The sequence below is a fragment of the Lactuca serriola genome, chromosome 8 (assembly GCF_051521515.1).
Source record: "Lactuca serriola cultivar US96UC23 chromosome 8, Lser_US96UC23_V15, whole genome shotgun sequence".
Classification (NCBI taxonomy): Eukaryota; Viridiplantae; Streptophyta; class Magnoliopsida; order Asterales; family Asteraceae; genus Lactuca; species Lactuca serriola.
This window is the reverse complement of record NC_136415.1, coordinates 102,877,451-102,899,453: the sequence shown is the minus strand read 5'-3', so window position 1 is coordinate 102,899,453 and position 22,003 is coordinate 102,877,451. Positions and strand designations below refer to the sequence as shown.

General features: G+C 42.3%; 1 protein-coding gene across 1 annotated transcript in view; it reads left to right on the top strand.

The window, feature by feature from the left end:
* Window positions 1-2,429: 2,429 nt before the first annotated feature.
* LOC145067237 (uncharacterized) overlaps window positions 2,430-22,003 on the top strand; it is a 39,588-nt gene continuing 20,014 nt past the window's right edge. The window contains exon 1 of the mRNA XM_079014422.1: window positions 2,430-2,623. Within this exon, the coding sequence (XP_078870548.1) occupies window positions 2,430-2,623 (194 nt within the window). The remainder of the gene's footprint in view (window positions 2,624-22,003) is intronic.

Here is a 22,003-nt window from a genome sequence, read left to right as displayed (position 1 = left end):
ATTGGTGGTTAAGGGTTATCTGCTTTGTGCGAGAGCCAACAGACCGGGGCATTCCAACCCGATGACTGTGGGCCATGAGTACCATCCTGATGATGATTTGACTCGTAGTATGCGGGCATTCCAACCCAATGGTTATGGGCCGAGGGTATACCATCCCGAGGATGACTGAACCCATAGTATGTTGGCATTCCAGCCTAATGGTTGAGGGCCTAGGGCATTCCAACTCGATGGTTGATTGGACCCATAGTAAGTTGTTATTATATGTGTGTTACTTGTTGTGCGGGTATTTTGGGGGAACTCACTAAGCTTCAGGCTTACAGTTTTGGATTTTTCTTCAGGTACTTCAGATGACCGCGGGAAGGAGAAGGCGTGATCGTGCACCTCCTCACATTTTTATGATCTTGATTTCTGGGATACTCTGATGTCTAAACTATTTTGAAAACACTTTCTAATAACTTAATGGTTTTGAATGGTTGAAAAAGTTTTAAATTGACTTGACCTTTAATGGGTGTTATAGTTGCTATCAGAGCCTTAGTTTGAGTGAATTGGAGGAACAATCGTGTGAACCCGGTCTCAAACTAAGGAAAAGATTTTCAAATGGTTTTCAAAATATTAAAGGAGGATGCAGAGTGTACGATCAGTTGGGGCCAGTAAGTAGACCCCAAAATACCATGCAGTTATTTGATATTGTGATATGTTAGAACAACATGCTAGTGATAGGCTGGGGATCTTCAGGAATTTCATGATAGAATTGCCCGATTATAGCCTGATAGCCTAGGATTTCTTTATATGAAATTGACATCCTTACTATAGTCGCTTAGTGTATGCATCATAGTTATACATAATTAAGATCTTATAGCCTGAGAATGTTTGGTTTGGCCTTATTTCCTGTTTTTGTTTGATGAAGGGCTTAGGGTAGGACCATGTATTCAAAAGTCTATAGGGTCCAGCGTTATGTATGACTGGCATACACAAGTGTTGTAGGGATGGTGGAAGTTTCATGGGTGAATTGTGCGGGGTCAGTTGGCCAATCATGAGATACTTAGCCTTCCTCTAAGAGTGAGGATTAAGCACTAGCCATACATATGTATATTGTTAGGGCGTTGTGATGATACTTGAGACAAATATGGGTATATAGGGAAGGTAGTATGGACCCGTGCTAATGAAAGCACAGGACCCATACGCATAGCAAGGAAGTCACAACTGTTGGAACCTGAAAGTGAATCTCTACCGATCTCTATCTTTTGGATGTTCTGAAGTCAGTCAGTTCCAAAGTGAAGGGTGTTCTAGAGTCAGCCTGTGATTTGAAGTCAAATTGGTGTCCAGAATAAAGGATATGTTCAAGAGTTGATGATCAGAATTGGTGTATGCTTTCGATATCAGTTTATCCATGTGTATTAATTACTTTTGTCATTTAGTTTGATGTAACGTATCATAGGACTTAGTCTCTTTTGTCAACTTAGATAATCAGAGTGTTAGGAGTAACTCTATTATACAGTCCTATGTATGTGTTTGTTTAGTACGATGTAACTTGTTCTCCTATTTATGGAGCATTCAATGACAAACTAAAAGACAGGTTGTTTTCTCCAAAGATAGATATTTTCACATTTATTTCACTTGCACCTTTCTCTAAAATCATTCTTTCAAACATTCATTGTGTTCATTTATTGTCTTTACTTTGATCATATTCATAGTATCATATTTAATACTTAAAGTACTTTGTTGACTCTCATATTTAGTTTTGACTGTTCTTGCTAGACTTGACTGGAACTATCAATCAGAAGCAGACATTGATATGCTTTAACTCAAGGTTTGAGTTTTCGAACCTTGTCCCTGCGCAATCAGATCCTTATTCTCATAACAACCCCTATGGTTTAGTTTGGACTTGGTTCCCCATTATTTATGCGGATTATTTGATATGTTTATGGTGTATTTTCAGTATGGTGGTTATGAGGCGATTTGTAACTGGATCCGGATCAGGATCAGGACAGGGCAGTCAGGGTGCCTCGACAGTGCCCGAGACTATCGGCTAGGATATGCCAACATTGATAGAGGATCATGTCAGGGAGATCATCCGTGTGGAGGTGGTCGAGATTGTCCGGGGCCAGATTCCAGAGAAGTTTGGGTCTATCAAGACCGCCATGATGGAGTATTTTGATGACATATACACAACCATTACTGAGATTGCAGCTGTTGCAGCCTCTTTAGCCATGGCGACTATATGTATAGGGATAGGGCGAGCTTTTCAGTACCGGGACTTCAATAACACAAATCCCCGGACCTTCGATGGGACTTAGGATCCGATCATAGCCATGAGGTGGTTGTCTGACGTGGAGGGATGTTTCTTCACGTGCTCATGTCTTGCTGACCAAAAGGTCAGATGTACCTTGAACTTGCTGAGTTCTGGGGTAAAGGACTGGTGGAGGTCGATGATTGGGTCGTATACTGATGATCAAAGAGTTGCAGTTACTTGGGAGCTGTTCAGGGAGATGTTTCGCGCTCGCTACATTCCACAGGTCGAGCGTGGGCAGCTGTCACAAGAGGTTTTGGATCTAAGACAGGGTACTGAGACGGTGATGGAGATCACCCACATGTTCACTGAGAAGGAGATGTTTTGCCTAAAGTTTGCTTATGAGCAGGCTTAGATGACACGTTATTTGAGCATGATCACGACCGATATCCGTCAATTTATTCATACCCAATGCTGTGATACACTGTTGGAGTTACAGGAAGCGGCTAGGCGGAGTAAGCTTGAGATCAAGTTACAGTTACGAGAGCAGAGGCTGGCTCTGACGCAGTCACGGCTGACGCCAGAGCGGTCCAAGACCTCTGATTCTAGGTCTGTAGGTTAGCTAGGCTGCACTTGTGGGAAGTGCGGGAAGGTTCATTCGGTGGTTTTCCGATCGGGCAACGGGTGCCACGAGTGTGGCAAGTGGGTTCATCTTGCTAGGGATTATAGGCCGCAGACCCCGGCCTCGGGGGTCAGACTTTGTTACTATTGTGAGTAGGTGGGCCATATGAAGGCCCAATGTCCCCTACGAGCCACCAATCCAGTGCAGGCTCCTGTAGAGGCTACACTGAGGATTACTGACAGAGTTTAAGGTAGAGCAGAGCCTTCGAAGGCTCAGGGACGTGCCTTCCAGCTTATAGTCGAGGAGGCCAGGACAACACCAGATGTGGTTTCTGGTATGTTTCTATCCCTTATCTTACTGATTTTATTTGTTTTATGCTTATATCTGCTATATCATGTTAGGTACATTCTTAGTTAACCCCTTACCTGATTTTGTATTATTTGACTCACTGGCGAGTCGGTTGTTTGTCTCTTTGTCATTCAGTAGGGAGTTCGGTTTGCCAGTACGAGAGCTAGAGTGTCCGTTGCGAGTCTCTATTGCCAACGAACACGGGATTTCCCCTTCTTTAGTATATCGGGGTTGCGTGTTAGAGATATTCGAGGTATCTTTTCCGATAGACTTGATTTTGATCCCCATGGTGGATGTATGCGGGATTGTGGGTATGGATTGGCTTAGTCGCTTCGGTGTCATGATCGATTGCGAGGGTCAGCGGGTGGAAGTTCGAACCCCAAGTGGGGGAGAACTGATTATCTACGGTGAGGGCACCAGATTAGGATCATGGTTTTGTTCAACTACCTGGGATCGACAATACATTAAGCGCGGGTGTGCGGGTTATCTTGAGTATGTGGTGGATACGCGGGTCACGGATCAGGTCTCGGTTTCAGAGGTTCCAATGGTCAGGGAGTTCCCTGACGTGTTTCTAGAGGAGTTACCCAAAGTGCCTCCGGATAGGCAGGTCGAGTTTAGGATCGACCTAGTGCCAGGTGTGGCCCCTATCACTAAGGTGTCGTAATGATTGGCACCACCATAGATGCAAGAGCTGTTATCACAGTTGTAGGAACTGCTGGGCAAGCAGTTCATTTGTCTGAGTAGTTCTCTGTGGGGAGAACCAAATCTCTTTGTCAGAAAGAAGGATGGTTCACACCGGATGTGCATTGACTACCAGGAGTTGAAAAAGTTGACGGTGAAGAACCGTTATCCACTCCCAAGGTTAGATGATCTTTTTGATCAGTTGTAGGGAGCATCTTGGTTCTCCAAGATAGACCTCAGGTTAGGTGGGAGTGGATGGTTATTGATAATTTCTTCACCCGGCGAGCTGAGTATTCTTTCCTACTCAGGGCATCGGCTACCGTGTTAGCCTTGCTTGGGTGGTACTTGATCTCGCATTCATAATCGTTTAGCAGCTCAATCCACCTTCACTGCCTCATGTTCAACTGCTTTTGATTTAGAATGTGCTGGAGGCTTTTGTGATCCGTGAAGATGGTGCACTTTGTATCATATAGGTAGTGCCTCCAAATTTTTAGGGTGAAGACCACGGCTCCCAGCTCGAGATCATGGGTGGTGTAATTCACTTCATGTGTCTTCAATTGCTTGGACGCATAAGCTATCACATTTCCACGCTACATAAGGACACAACCTAACCCTTGGTTCGAAGCATCGCAATATACTACGAAGTCTTCGGTTCCCTCTAGTAAGGATATCCTTTTGTGTTAGGGTGGTGAGGGGCTTGGCTATCTTGGAGAAATTCTAAATAAACCTTCGGTAGTAGCCTGCGAGATCCAAGAATTATCGGATTTCTGTTGGAGTCTTCGGGATCGCCCAACCTTCAATGGCCTTGATCTTGGAAGGATCCAAACGAATTCCTTCCTCACTGACTACATGACCCAAGAAGTTTACACTGCGAATCAGAACTTGCATTTGGAGAGTTTCGCATATAGCTTTTCGGCTCTTAGAGTTTCCAAGATTTGACGGAGATGTTGACCACGCTCCTCCTTACTTCGGGAGTATATGAGAATATCATCGATGAATATAGTCACGAAATTATCGAGGAATGGATGGCACACTCGATTCATGAGGTCAATAAATGTTATGGGGGCATTTGTTAGACTGAAGGGCATCACAACGAATTCGTAATGGCTGTATCGAGTTCGGAAAGCAGTTTTTGGAATATCTTCTTCCCGAACTTGGAGCTGATGATAACCAGATCTTAGATCTATTTTGGAGAAGTAACTAGCTCCTTGAAGCTAGGCAAATAGATCGTCAATCCGAGGGAGTGGAGCACGGTGAGTTTGTTCAACTCCCGATAGTCGATGCACATTCTGAAGGATCTGTTTTTCTTATTGACAAACAAGACCGGAGCTCCCCAGGGTGAGAAGCTTGGCCAGATGAATCCTTTGTTCAGAAATTCTCTTAATTGACTAGACAACTCCTGCATTTCGGCGGGAGCTAACCTGTAGGGTGATTTGGCAATTGATGTCACTCCCGGTATTAGGTCGATTCGAAATTCAACTTGTCTTTCTGGGGGTATTCCAGGAAGGTCTTCAGGAAATACATCCGGGAAGTCACATGCCATTGGGATGTCTTTAATGTTTACTTCTTCTTTGGCTATATCCACAACATGAGCGAGGAAGGCATATTTTTTCTTGGGCAGACACTTCTGTGACTTGATGCACGAGATAAGACGAAGATCGGCGCCAGGTTTATCACCATAGATTATTAGGGTTTCGTGATTGGGTAGGTGAAGGCAAACGGCCTTCTCGTGGCACATAATATCAGCATGGTGGGGACTTAACCAATCCATGCCGATTATCACATCAAAACTCATTATATTTGCTAGCATCAAATCTATTTGAAATGAATGGTTGTTTAGTAATGTGCACCCTATGTAAACATCTTTGGTTGTTTCGGTTTTCCCATTAGACATCTCCACCGTGAAGGCTTTGTTTAGCTTCTAGGGTTGTTGGTTTAGTAAGTGTTTGAATTTTTTACTAACAAAACTCCGCTCGGCTCCACTATCGAATAAAATGCATGCGTAAGTGTTGTTAAGTGGGAACGTACCAGTAACAACCGTCGGGTCTTGAACTGCCTCACCTTGACCCAAAGTCAGGACCCTCCCTGATCCTCCTGCTCCTTGGTTGTTGGCTTTGGGACAATTGCATCTGAAATGGCCAGTTCCTCCACACCCATAACAAGTGTGACTAGCCCCAGCGTTATTGTTGTTGTTGTTGTTTGGCTGTTGGTTTGGTTGGGGTTGGGATATGCAGTATCGAGCGGTATGACCCTTATGCTTGCAATTTGTGCACTGTATTTCTCTGCACTCTCTGTGGTGGTGAAAGCCGCATTTGTTACACTTGGCTAAGGTTCCCGAGTATTTCCTGGTGGTGGTTTGCGTAGTTGAGGCTGGAGCATGTGGTGCTGAGGCAACCTGAGCAGTAGCAGCATGGACTGCTACAGTTTGTTGCTTTTTCGATGACTCTTGGTTTTGTCACCCTTTTCGTTTGTTATCCTTGTTGTTCTTGTTATCTTTACCCTCCTTCTTGACTTCAGTTTCCCCTGCTTTGGCACCCTTCTTGTTGCCATGGTCGTATAACTTCTTGGCTAATCTTTTAGCATTGTCATACGTTTCAGGGTTTGCGGCTATTACATTTCCTTGAATTGGAGAGGTTAATCCCCAAATGAATCTTTCAATCTTCTTTCCTTAAGAAGTGATCATTCCTGGACATCGGAGTGACAATTCACTAAACCTTAAGATGTCGGCATCGATGTCTGAGTTCTGAACTGTGAGGTTCCACAGTTCATGCTCCATTTTTTGGATCTCCCCTCTTGGACAGTACTCCGCCATTAACATTTCCTTAAGCTCCTCCCATGGCATAGCATTCGCCACTGGGAGTGTCATGGCCTCCACATGACCATTCCACCAGGAAAGCGTTTGATCGAAAAATGTGCAAGCTGCAAACTTCACCTTGCACTCTTCAGGGCATCCGCAAATCTCGAATACTGATTCAACTTTTTCTATCCACCGCTTTAGGGTTATCACGCATCCTGTTCCGTCGAAGGTTCAAGGCTTGGAATTCATGAAATCTTTGTAGGTACAGAACTTTGTAGGTCCTTGGTTCATCCCCTAGTTTGAACTTCCAGGTCCTTGCCCGTTACCTCAACCGTTGATCCCGTTGTGAATGTGAGCCAGTGCTACCGTAACGGCAGCTGAAACTGCTGGTTGAAATGAAGCCGAGTCCACTTCTGGTGGAGGCGGTGGTAGTGGTGTTTCATTGCGGTTTTTGCATATCGGTCTTCGAGGCATCTTTTGTCACAACACGGAAAGATGGTGAGTATTTAGTGCATTCTGGTTTTCGAGATTCCTTGAGTATAGAGCAGTTTCGGTGATTTGGTTGTGCATGTAAATGAATGCATACAATCAACATGGAATAAAAGTAATAGAACACATAGCAGATAACAACATGATGATAAAATATATAACTGCTTTCATTAGTAATAATCTTTTTGATACATAAAAATTTGCCTTTATAAGGCATACATCACATGAAAGAAATAAAACTCGACAGAATAACGACTCCATGAGTAGTGTAATCACTTAATCATGTAGTCGGTAGTACGTAGAGTAGTACATAAAAAGGAAATCATAACAGTAGTGGTAGTGGATGAAACTGATCCTAGTCACGGCGAGAAGGGTCTGTTGGTGCTGATGACAAGGTAGATGCACCCTGGAGTCTGGCCAAGTGATGCTCGGCGGCTCGAAGCCGAGCCTCCAATACTTCCTGATAAGCCTGGTAGTCCCTGACCACCTCATGAGTCATCCTTTCTGCTTGTTCAACCGCAGCTCTCATTGCAACCATTTGACCGACAGTTTCCTGTGCCTGCTTTCCGATGTCACGTGTCCTCTTAACTATTACTGGTAGGGCTCGGTCTACAGGTCCACAGTGACTCAGGTCGTAATAGTTTTGGTTCATACTGAATAGGGGACGCGCCCCCTGTTGGTAATTCCACCTCCAGATCTCGTGTGCCCAAGGGGGCGTAGGACCGTTGGGACCCATCCTATACAAAGGCACCCTGCCCATGTATGGCGGATTAATGACTTCGGACTCTGCGTCCGAGTCATCTACATCGCTACCATCAGCCTCCTCCTCATCTGATTCTGCTACCGGTTCTGCCGGTCCTTCTTTAGGTTCTTCTTTGAGTTCTTCTTCTGGCTCTTCCTTATGTTCCGACTCTAACCATCCTCTATTCCCCTAGTTGGGGAAATAAGGATCTCCTGGATGATGGAATACACCTATAGGGTCTACATGAGGGGTGAGAAGTATGTAAGGAGAATGTATATAGATAGCATTCCAAATACTCCTATAGTATTTTTAATTGTTTATGTTTGAGTTCCTTAAAGCTTTTTGGATACAAGGTAGGTTTCTAAATTCATTGCCCACCATGATCACTCCCAAACACATGTTGGTCGTATTTTGGATAAATATAGTCGATCGGGCTCTATTTATCCCCAATACGACTACATAACTGTCCGGGTTTAACCACTGCGTTCAATTTCGTCTAGAGACTTTTAGTGTTATAGTATTAATGCACACCTAGGTATGTATTTTAAATTATTTTGTTCAGATTTGTTTAGTCCCATTGTATTTATAGTTGCATATCTTGTATGATTAGATATGCCTGTTCACTATAAACAATGCTATGATACCAATCTATCACACCCCGAACCAGACGACGGAAACGTCCGGGGGCTTGAGTGACTTCATTATTATAGTATCATCACAGTGTATATAATTGAAACAAAACATCATCATCATCACACATGCAATATTACAACCGTCATTGTTTACATCAAGTATTGTATTTCAATATTACATGCCAAAATATGGTGATAACAAAACACAACAAAATATCCAGGAATTATTGCTGACCAACCTGCTCAACGATTTCCTGAGAATACAAGTTAATTTGGAAAGGTCAACATTTATAATGTTGGTGAGTTCATAAGCATGTTTGAGTAAAAACTTTTGTATCACTTTGTAAACACCAGAAAATCTGATATTTTCTGAAAAGCGGTTTGAAATGTTTGTGTCAGATTGTGTATTAATGCATGTGTGTTAATGTTTGTGAGTGTATGAAGTGAATGATCCCAGACAACCCGTTGTTGTCTGTTTATAAAACGTTGTGATCTCAACACCCTAAGACTGAGTACTAATGCGTGTTTGTTACCATGTTATCAACTGAACTTGTATTCCGTAAATTTTATAATGGTGTTAATTCCTCTAAGTGAGTCGATATAACCATACTTGATAATGACAATTCTGCCTGTCATGATGTTTTTCGGACGTCGACGTGTTTAAGGTTAGGTTTGTCACCCTAGACTGGCCTAGTCTAACTATAGTGACAACTCAAGTGTGGGGTGTCACCCTCGTATAGATCTATACATAAACTCTCGCTCTCCCTCCAGGAGACTCTGGTTATAACTATAGGCTACTGTTGTACACTCGATAGGTGCCAAACGAAGTGTCTCATAAGATCCTTAACTTAAATTTACGCGAATATGAAATTGCACAGTGTATTTTGTTTCTGTGTAAGTATTTAGTTTTCAAAGCCCAACGAGTACGTATGTGAATGTGTGAAGTCAACAAGCATGTAGATGGACCACGAAGGCCCAATAAACATGTAAGGTATATTCCAGGCCCAATAAACATGTAAAAGGACAACTAAGGCCCACTAAACATGTAAATTATATTTTAGGCCCAATAAGCATGTAAGGTATATTCTTGGCCTAATAAACATGTAAAATGACAACTAAGGCCCACTAAACATGTAAATTATATTCAGGCCCAATAAACATGTAAAAAGACAACTAAGACCCACTAAACATGTAAATTATATTCTAGGCCCAATAAGCATGTAAACGACGTTATTGATCCGTTTGTTGTTACGTTGGTTGTTAAGTTTAGTTGTTTACCAAAATGACATAAAATGCCCACTTTTTGTAAAAAGACATTTTTGATCCTTAGAACCGAAAATTTACAATTAAGGCACATTTTTAGTAAAAATGGCACTTTAGGTCCTTTAAAACCAAAAGTTTACATTTAAGGGTTTGATTCACGTGAAATAACATTTTAACCCCACTTTTGTCAAAGATAACACTTTTGGCCTCAATTTTATGAAAATTTACATTCTCGGCCCAATTATGAATAAATTTATCTTTTTGGCCCAAGATTTAATAAATTACATTTTCAGCCCATTTTAACCGAAAACTTACATTTTTGGCTCAACTTTTTTAGAATTACACTTAAGTCCACAAAGTCCAAAAATTTACTAATTTAGCCCAAAACCGCGCAAGCCCAAAATGAGGACCATTTGTGAAAGTTTACACTTTTATCCCTTACAAAATTATAAATGCTATAAGGATCCATATTTATTCAAATAAATCCTTTCAAAATCGTGAGTTATGCATACTAACTTCAGTTTTTGATTAGTTTGTCATTTTTGGCCCTCTTATGTAATTTTCTTAGTTTTAAACATCCTTGTAGTGTTTTGAGCATTTTTTTGCATAATATGTTGTATCAAGTGTTATGTCCACAAATATCATCATATTTTTGTATATTTTCAAGTTCATGAAGTTTATAACACATAATCACACTTATATAATGAAAAACACACATAATCATGCATATACACATAGATCTACACAAAATAACTTGTATTCTCCCTCAGAACATAGTAAAAACCGAAAATAGGGGGTATGAACTCACATTGGTTTGATGATTTCGGTTGTGGTGAATAAAATAGAGAGATCTTGTCCCTAATAAGCTTTCTTGAGTAGATCTCGAACTTAGGAGGTTTCTAAGGAACATGAATCACAATTTTGGGAGGTTAATGAGTGAAAGATTTGTCACATGATGAAGTATCTTACCAAATGATGAACCTTGATGATGTATTCTTAAGCAAAAACACAAGCATTCACAGAAATTTTGGGAGAATGGATGGATTTTGTTTGGAGTTCTAGAGAGAAATTTTGTGACTTGGAAATGAAAATGGAGGTAGTGTTGGGATGCACTTTGGACGAGATTTAGAAGGAGAAGAAGAGTGATTTGAAATGAGGTTATTACATGAATGATTAAGACTTTGAACATGGATGTTTGTGATGTAATTAACATGGATATCCTCCATGTAATAAGTAGGTGTTAAGCCTTAATCCATTCCTTTTCTTATTTTCTCTATCTCTTATATATATATATATATATATATATATATATATATATATATATATATAACCGAGAATAAGGGGAAGGAAAAAGAGATAGAAATGTTTGAGCCATTTTTGAATATATTCGAAATTATATGGCCCAATATGAAAGTTTTTGGCCTATTGGGCCCATTTGAGGGTTTACCACCAAATTGGATGAGAGTAATGGGTTTTCGGCCCATTAAAATCAAAGGGATAGTTTTCGGCCCAATAAGGTCTATGAAAACAATATAAGTCATTTTAGGCCTATGTAGACAAAGTGAGACATTTTAATATGGCCCAAAATGCTATATCTTAAAGAATGTGGGTCCAATTAGGGCCCATATAAGGATTCTTAGTCCAAATTAACCAAGTTGTATTTTTATTGGCCTATTGGGCCCAATAAATGATTTCTAGCTCAATAGGGGTTTGAGCTGGGAAATTAGGGTTTCAAACCCACAGTTGAGTATATGAGATGTATTGAATTAGGTTTTTGAACTTCACGAGTGGGTTTTGATTCAAATGATTGTGTTTGACTGATCATAATGCATAACATCAACTTAGATTACAAGTTATACAGGAGTTGATTACATGAAGACAAAATTTCCTAGCTAAAAATGCTAGTTGTAACACTCTTGTTCAACTATTGAACAATTACAATTCAGTCCATGCACTATTAATTAATTCTTTTAATCCTGAAATTAATTCCAATTACTTTCTGAATAAATATTAAATATTATTATTTCTAATTAATATATTATTGTCATAATATATTAACAAATTATTTATTTCAGTTTATTAATCAAATAATAAATCAACCTCATTCTCTAAAATCATTTGTCAAGTTGCTAGTTTTGAGGGCAACCCAAAATGACTGTGCTATTATCAATTCAAGTATATACCAATTATATTTATGGGCTTAGACACCTAATCCAACACAATTTCCACCCCTTGAATAATTTACTTTACCTATTGAATAACTATTTTGATGAGGTATGAATAGGATGTTATGTAGTATAAATACCCGTCAAAGGTAAAGAGAAAAACACAACATCTTGAATACAATCTTCTAAGTGTTCAAGAATCCATTCAAATCTCATTCTTTTATTTTATAATGTCTAAGTTCAGTTTTATTAGTTTTAATTTTAATTACGTCGAATTTATAACAAACATCTATTTGTATATTCTCTAATTTCAATTATTAATATACAATATTTGCTTCTTTACTAATTTTATATAACAGTTATTTTAACAAATTTATATAACATATCTAACATTGCTCACCACTTTTGTATACGGATCTTGAAACTACTTATTTCAAAAACATGGCAATGTATTTTTCAGAGATGCAAATAAATGATGTCGGCCCCAAACAATTTCTTCTATGATCAAAGTTGTTTCACCTTATGTTCAAGAGACAAATCGAACCTTATGATGAATGAGATGGTTTCTTTATAGGGTCGGTCCTAAAAAAACATTAGGCTCTGTGCAGCTACCCACTTTGCCTCGTCAACTCCCCTATGTTCCTTTAGGTGCATCACTTTTTTTCTTAGGAACATGATCTTTGTAAACCTAGAGGATTCATCTATAAATACAAGAGAATATTTATTTCTAACTAAGCTTAGAATTAAGATCAATCTAAAAAGATCCATATGAAGTATTGTGGCTCACGGGTTAATAGAAAAACATTGTTTGGATTTGAAGAAGGTCTTGTGTTGTTTCTATACTTCACATGTAAAAATAGTTATTCTTTAACATATTTCATCTTGGGAGTTCCTATGACGAGGCCATCATTGGATAGTCTCTAAATAGTTTTGAAGTTGAGATGAGACAATCTTTTATGATACATCGAATTCATATTTGAGTGGGTTCACTACTAGAAAACAACCCTTTAATGACACGAAAAATGTGTGTCCTAAAAATAATGTCACATCACTCAAAATTAAAAGGATTTAGGACACACATTTAAGCATGTCCTAAAATTGTCGTCATTTTATAATTATGTTTAAGAACGCACTTCCATTCCTTACCGTGATAAAATTGCAACCTAAGGCGTTTTTCACATATCATTCCACACGATTGAAAACAAACGTTTCCATCTTGATTACAGAGTCGATGACCTCAGTCTCACATGACTTTATCGACAACTGCGACTCCATAGCCTCCTCAACGCACCATCGATTACGTCTCAACTCCACTTCCCATCTACCTTACTCCACCTACTAGACTACTAAAGTTTAAAGGAATTCAGTTCATTTAAGGTATGTTTTTGTCGTTCTATCACAATGTGAAATCATATTTTGTAAAAATTTATTACCATAGTTTTCACGGTCTTGTATCACCATGCGCTCCACACCACTACTTGATTCATACTATTGGGAATCACTTTTTTCTTTAATCTCTCTAGACATTAATCAAAACAAGGCTTCACTCTCTCTAATTTCCCTAGTGGGAGACTGTTGGATTAGGTGTCTAAGACCATAACTATATTTGCTCTCTACTTGAATTGATAGTAGCATAGTCCTTTTGGGTTGCCTTCACACTAGCAACTAGACAGGATGATTAATTGAGAAAGAGGAAGAATTTATTAATTAAATTAATAAATTGAAATAAATGATTTATTAATGTTTTATGGAAACAATATATTAATTTGAAATCATATTATAAATTAATAGTTAATCCTAATGTAACGACCAAAATTTCAAAACAATTAAAACTTTTCAAAAACCACGCATTTTAATAACGTTGTTACAAAAGGTTTTCAATACATTATTTAACAAAGTATTTTTCCCAGGTTCAATTCATAAAACACCAACGCGGGGAACGGTACGATCACGCCTTTGCCTTGCCACAGACTCCTAAGAACCTGAAACATAAAACCACAACTGTAAGCCCGAAAGCTTAGTGAGATACCCCCAAAAATACCCACCACAATTACGCCCTTCCAGGCCACGACCTTCCGGTCCAAAACATATCGCCTTCCGTCCCATGACATATTGCCTTCCGGCCCATAACACATCGCCTTCCGGCCCACAACATAACAGCATACATAACATAACAAAACATAGAACAGCCTTACATAGCGGGACAAACCCCAGACCAAGCAACTGTGCACATAACATATAATCATTCAACAGATCACAGTCAGTGAATCGATCAACAGATCACATAACATATCATTACCCTAACCAAGATACCGGACTAACTGGTCACTAGCATAACATCACCCTACGAATCAGTCAACATACTAATTACACACATACGCCTTTCCAGGCCATGACCTTCCGGTCCACATCGCAATGCCTTCCGGCCCACAACACATAATGCCTTCCGGCCCATAATGTAATGCCTTTCGGCCCATATTCCGCAATATCATAACAACAGACACTACCCGGATTTCCATCCGATAAAGGGTCGGCCTTGGTGCCTTAAACCCTATTGATATAGTGAGGATAACTCACCTCGCGATTGCCGACACTCTGAACCAAAGAAGCAGACTCTCGAATCACCACCTCATCGCAAATCCCGAACTAACCATCATCACAAAATAAACATAGGGTCAATCATACTTTCACTTATCGGGCCAAAACCAAAGTCCCAATCTCATACAAAATTCCACATTGGCCCAATTTACCAAATTAGGCTCACCTCACCAAATGGGCCTAGATCCAATATCCATAATATTAATTGGGCCCAAAATACTCTATTCATACTTTCCAGACTTGGCCCAAACACCAACAACCCACAAATGGCCCAACACAAAAGCCCAAAAGGAAGTCCACAGGAGGAGTACGCTGGGCGTACTCTCCTTGGTACGTTGGGCGTACTGCAAAGATCGTCAAAAGAAAAACGGGGCACTGGTCCGCTACGCGGGGCGTACTCGAAGGTTACACGGGGCGTAACTGCGAGGTCCATTAAGCCTTTCTAACCTCTTAATGGCTTAAGCTCAAACTTCAGATCCAAAGGTCAAATATGATTAGAATTCATAAAGTCCCAGACTTTATCACTTGGGACGTCCTTAAGCCCTTAATCTAAGGTCTTAACCCATTAAGACCTATATAACTCATACATGGAATAACTACAGCCCTTGGGACCTCATTTTTATCACTCATGACCTCTCCAAAGGTCTGAAAGGACAGATAATCTTGACCAAATCGAGCTATACAACAAGGAGAGGACTTTTGGGACAAGGATGGAGACAAAGCTTCAAAATACATAGATCTATGCCATAAGAAGGTCAAGCAAGAAACTTTATACCTTAAACCAGCTCCAAAGGGTGGTATTTCTTCAGATCTACGAGCTCCACACGTTTTTCTTCTTCTTTGACAACTTCCCTATTCTCCTTCAAGCCTTTCTTTTGCAAACAAGAGCTTCCCAAGGTCAAACACACTCAAATATGGAGGGAATACGAGATCAAGGGTTTCTCTGAGGTTGAAGATGAGTGTAAGGAGGCTGAGGGGTGAACCATCTTATTCCTTATATAGTGGCTGACCCTAAAAATAGGGTTTCGGATTCCTGTGAGTACGTGGGGCGTACCTCCCTGGTACGCGGGGCGTACTCACCCGACCAACGCGCATATCATCCTCCCATTACGCTGGGTGTACGTCCAGCTTATGCTGGGCGTACCCAGCCACCTTTCAAAGCACAAAAGCATGCATGCATGCCATGCATGCATGAGACCATTTCCTTCTTAATCCACAAAGAACTATAAACAATGATCAACTTCGAGGCACCGCAACTCCTCTAATCTACTCCTACTCTCAAATAACTTTACATTCATACGAGGGTGACGAGAAGCCCAATACTTCTAACACATACACCCGTCCGAAACCTTCTCGGATGAAGCTCGTTTCTCGAAAGGGACCAGAATTACCCTTCCTCTTAAATCTCAGGGACTTATAATTGCACACTCGAAGAACGGGATGTTACAATTCTCCCCCACTTAAATTAGGCTTCGGCCTCGAAGCCTGCAGCAACTCTAATTCAGAACTTCCCCTGCAATGCACTAGCTGGCACTAACCAAACCAGGTCCCTCAAGGTACTACCATCGACACCCGAAACTCACTTCTTCCTTTCTTGCGGTGTTCTGACCACCGTCTCAAGCCGGGCAACGACTGTACCCTCGGATAATCACACTCAACAACCGAGAATTACCCATGAAGCATCACTGCCCCAAATCCCAACAAGCACTCGACCCATAAGGGCTAGAAAGCCATGAACCATCGGATCCCCGATCCGAATCCCACTCTATCCATTCCGTGCCGATGGAGAGACCCATTCTTAATCTCAGAGCAACTCCCCCGAGTTCTCCTCTTGCAATCACATACACATGCTGAACTTTTTCCAGTGCCCTCAGGTTGGGAAAACCTGATACACTGATGAGATCCTCCAACACCCCCCCCCCCCAGGATGAACCACTACTACATATCCAATACCCTGATCAGAATCATACTGAGAGCCAAAGACTCTCTCCCTGCATCCCTTCCGAGTCTTTTGGCTCTACATCTGCGGAATTCCTCCCGCGTTCTCAGCAGACATCCCATCATGATGTTATTCCATACCATCATCGCAATCGCGCTGCTCAAAAACCTTACTCGAATTACTCTGATCATAACCCTGCCCTGCCGCTTTCACTTCTGTGAACTTGCACTCCCTCTCGGGTTACACACCTCTCTCACTTCCTTTTCCAAGGAATCAACTTAGCCATCATGCCACCCAAACAAGTGCCAAGGTGTTCGCCCAATGCTACACCACCTTTTTAGCGTATCCTCTATCCATGCAACACACATACTCTAGCTCTCATAGCAGGGGCTCTCAAGTCCATGCACTATCTCAACTCATCAGATCACTACCCGGGGCCAGACCTTCCAATGCAATCACACTACGACATACACAATCTGCAATCCCAAACTGATCCAACAATAACAACAGAGTCTCCAGCATGACTGGACCGACTCACATAACACATATTAGCCACTCGAGGCTATATCTCTGTGGGTCCGTACACCCAAACTCTGTGAACCCTCAGGTTCTAACTCTGGGAACCTTCCGGTTCCAACTCTATGAACATGCACAGCATAAATCCCATAGGATTAATGCAGTACAACACATCATGTACATAAAGCATACAAAATACTCTGATCACATAACCCCCGGTTACCTACTCAAACTTGATCCCGGCCTGCTTCCAGGCCTCCATAATCGAATGCCCTAGGTCTGTATCCCGCCCCGCATGCCCGACACTCACTCCTATCAGCCTATACTCTGGGGTGACAGATCACTGCTGAATCCCAACAGCTAAGCACCCTCAAATACTCATCGATCTCCCGGAGAATTCTCCAATTCTCCCCCACTTAAAGCATTGACTAACAACCACCGGTCGCCATTAACGACCTTCCAGAACAACCCCGCACAAAGAGAACACTTACACACTGACTGCTTCCCACAAGCATAAGCAACCCTCAGCAAAACACATCTCCTCACTGATCAATCCGCTAAAAAAGAATCCGATCTCCAATTATCCACTCCACGACTGCAGATGCTACCCGACATTCAACCCAATGCCGCATCTCCACTAATAGCCCCACGAAAGATAACCAACGACAGCACAATCACCAAATTATAACCATACCAAACCCACATGGAACAACGGATATCAAAACGAAAACCCGAAACGCAAATCCGTAACCAAAAACTCCAACCTGCAAAACGACGAATACCGCATCGTAAACCACACAAAGATACCAGCACAAACAAAACACCGCAATAATCGCAAGATAACAAGACATCATGAAAGAAACATACCCGCAGCTGCATCCGGCACTGCTCTGACCTCCTCTGCCGCAAGCTGATAAGCACGAGCCTGAGCCCCTGGGGGCTCCACTCCACCCTGACCTCCACCTGAATTCCTCAAAGTGGCCGGTGCTGGAGCCTGCACCGATCCTGCAGAAAGCTGTGGACAGTTGACCCTCAAATGTCCAACCTGACGACAATGGTAACAAATCCTCAAATCCCGAACCGACACTGACTGCCGACAATCCCGCGCATAGTGCCCCTCCTTTCCGCACTTGCGGCATGCACCACCGGACCAACAAACTCCGGTGTGACCCCTCCCATACTTCCCACAAGTGTGGCCGCTCCGATCCCCCACTCTAACATCAACGGTCCTGGACCGTTTCGGCGCCGGCTGCGACTGCATCGGAGCCTGCCTCAACTCACGCGACTGCAACTCAACCTCTAACTCATGCCGCCTAGCGGCCTCCTGCAACTCCAACAAGGTCTCGCACCTCTGCGCAGACACGAACTGTCTGATATCCCCCTTGAGCATACTCAGATATCGGGACATCTGAGCCTGCTCCGAAGCGAATTCAGGGCAAAACATCGCCCTCTCAGTGAACATCCTGGTGATCTCAGTCACCGACTCCGAATCCTGCTTCAGCTCAAGGAACTCCCGAGCCAATCTCACCCTCTCATCCTGCGGAACATAGCGAGTGCTGAACATCTCTCTGAACTGATCCCATGAAACCGCAACCCTCTGCGCATCTGTATATGACCCCGTGGTCAATCTCCACCAATCCTTCGCCCCGAGCCTCAACAGGTTCAGAGCACACCTCACCCTCTGATCAGCATGGCATAAACACGTGAGAAAACACCCCTCCACGTCTGATAACCATCTCATAGCAACAATCGGGTCCTGAACTCCATCAAATGTGGGAGGCTTCGTATAATAGAAGTCCCGATACTGAAAACCCCGACTAGCTCCTCCCCCTGCCGCTGCTACAGCCACTGTAGCCGCCGCGGCAGCCGTCTCTGCGAGAGCCGCATAGTGCTCATCAAAATACTCAACCATGGCGGTCTTGATCGACCCAAACAGTTCCGGCAACTCAGACCGGAACAATGCAGCAACCTCATCATGCAGGATCTCGCATCCAACTCGCTCGTGCTTATCTGATCGATAACCCCAGACGGCACCGATCCACCCGGAACTCGCTCTCCAGCTCCCGATCCTGATTCGGATCCACTCTCATCATGCCTCGGAATCTCCATACTGGAAAACACCAAACCAAATCTCAAACTCATCCCACAAACCTGGGATCCAACTCTCTCAACCCAACCCTAGAGATCATGGTTTCCCTGATACGCGTATGGGTCCTGTGCTTTCAGTAGTACGGGCCCATACTACCTTCCACACCTACCCATATTTGTATGAAGTACTACCACAATACCCTAGAGAACATGCATAACAACTATCAACCCTCACCACTAGAGGAACACTGAGAATCGCCCATAAGGGACCCTAGGCTACAGGCATCACAAATCAGGCAACATTATCATGAAATCCTGAAGATCCCTAGCCTAACTCTAGCATGCTGTTCTATCAAAGCTCAAATAAACAAAAGTCATGAATGGTAAGCTTGGGGTTACTTACTGGCTCCGGCTGATCGTACCTCCGCGTCCCCCTTTTACTGAATTTTGAAAACCATTTTAATTTCTCTTTTAAAACCTTCCTCGATTTGAGACTGGAGTTACACGAGTGTTCCTCCAATTCACTCAAACCAAGGCTCTGATACCAACTTGTAACGACCAAAATTTCAAAACAATTAAAACTTTTCAAAAACCACGCATTTTAAAAACGTTGTTACAAAAGGTTTTCAATACATTATTTAACAGAGTATTTTTCCCAGGTTTAATTCATAAAACACCAACGCGGGGAACGGTACGATCACGCCTTTGCCTTGCCACAGACTCCTGAGAACCAGAAACATAAAACCACAACTGTAAGCCCGAAAGCTTAGTGAGATACCCCCAAAAATACCCACCACAATTATGCCCTTCCAGGCCACGACCTTCCGGTCCAAAACATATCGCCTTCCGGCCCATAACATATTGCCTTCCGGCCCATAACACATCGCCTTTCGGCCCACAACATAACAGCATACATAACATAACAGAACATAGAACAGCCTTACATAGCGGGTCAAACCCCAGACCAAGCAACTGTGCACATAACATATAATCATTCAACAGATCACAGTCAGCGAATCGATCAACAGATCACATAACATACCATTACCCTAACCAAGATACCAGACTAACTGGTCACTAGCATAACATCACCCTACGAATCAGTCAACATACTAATTACACACATACGCCTTTCCAGGCCATGACCTTCCGGTCCACATCGCAATGCCTTCCGGCCCACAACATGTAATGCCTTCCAGCCCACAACACATAATGCCTTCCGGCCCATATTCCGCAATATCATAACAACAGACACTACCCGGATTTCCATCCGATAAAGGGTCGGCCTTGGTGCCTTAAACCCTATTGATATAGTGAGGATAACTCACCTCGCGATTGCCGACACTCTGAACCAAAGAAGCAGACTCTCGAATCACCACCTCATCGCAAATCCCGAACTAACCATCATCACAAAATAAACATAGGGTCAATCATACTTTCACTTATCAGGCCAAAACCAAAGTCCCAATCTCATACAAAATTCCACATTGGCCCAATTTACCAAATTAGGCTCACCTCACCAAATGGGCCTAGATCCAATATCCATAATATTAATTGGGCCCAAAATACTCTATTCATACTTTCCAGACTTGGCCCAAACACCAACAACCCACAAATGGCCCAACACAAAAGCCCAAAAGGAAGTCCACAGGAGGAGTACGCTGGGCGTACTCTCCTTGGTACGTTGGGCGTACTACAAAGATCGTCAAAAGAAAAACGGGGCACTGGTCCGCTACGCGGGGCGTACTCGAAGGTTACGCGGGGCGTAACTGCGAGGTCCATTAAGCCTTTCTAACCTCTTAATGGCTTAAGCTCAAACTTCAGATCCAAAGGTCAAATATGATTAGAATTCATAAAGTCCCAGACTTTATCACTTGGGACGTCCTTAAGCCCTTAATCTAAGGTCTTAACCCATTAAGACCTATATAACTCATACATGGAATAACTACAGCCCTTGGGACCTCATTTTTATCACTCATGACCTCTCCAAAGGTCTGAAAGGACAGATAATCTTGACCAAATCGAGCTATACAACAAGGAGAGGACTTTTGGGACAAGGATGGAGACAAAGCTTCAAAATACATAGATCTATGCCATAAGAAGGTCAAGCAAGAAACTTTATACCTTAAACCAGCTCCAAAGGGTGGTATTTCTTCAGATCTACGAGCTCCACACATTTTTCTTCTTCTTTGACAACTTCCCTGTTCTCCTTCAAGCCTTTCTTTTGCAAACAAGAGCTTCCCAAGGTCAAACACACTCAAATATGGAGGGAATACGAGATCAAGGGTTTCTCTGAGGTTGAAGATGAGTGTAAGGAGGCTGAGGGGTGAACCATCTTATTCCTTATATAGTGTCTGACCCTAAAAATAGCGTTTGGGATTCCTGTGAGTACGCGGGGCGTACTCACCCGGCCAACGCGCATATCATCCTCCCATTACGCTGGGCGTACGTCCAGCTTACGCTGGGCGTACCTAGCCACCTTTCAAAGCACAAAAGCATGCATGCATGAGACCATTTCCTTCTTAATCCACAAAGAACTATAAACAATGATCAACTTCGAGGCACCGCAACTCCTCTAATCTACTCCCATTCTCAAATAACTTTACATTCATACGAGGGTGACGAGAAGCCCAATACTTCTAACACATACACCCGTCCGAAACCTTCTCGGATGAAGCTCGTTTCTCGAAAGGGACCAGAATTACCCTTCCTCTTAAATCTCAGGGACTTATAATTGCACACTCGAAGAACGGGATGTTACACCTAAATTAATTTTGAATTAATTTTAGGATTAATTGTATTAATAAAAACTATAGGGGTTGTTTGGTAATTTATTGTTAGTTGAGAAAGAATCCATAGAACCCTCCTAAGAAGCTTGGACGAAAATCTTCTA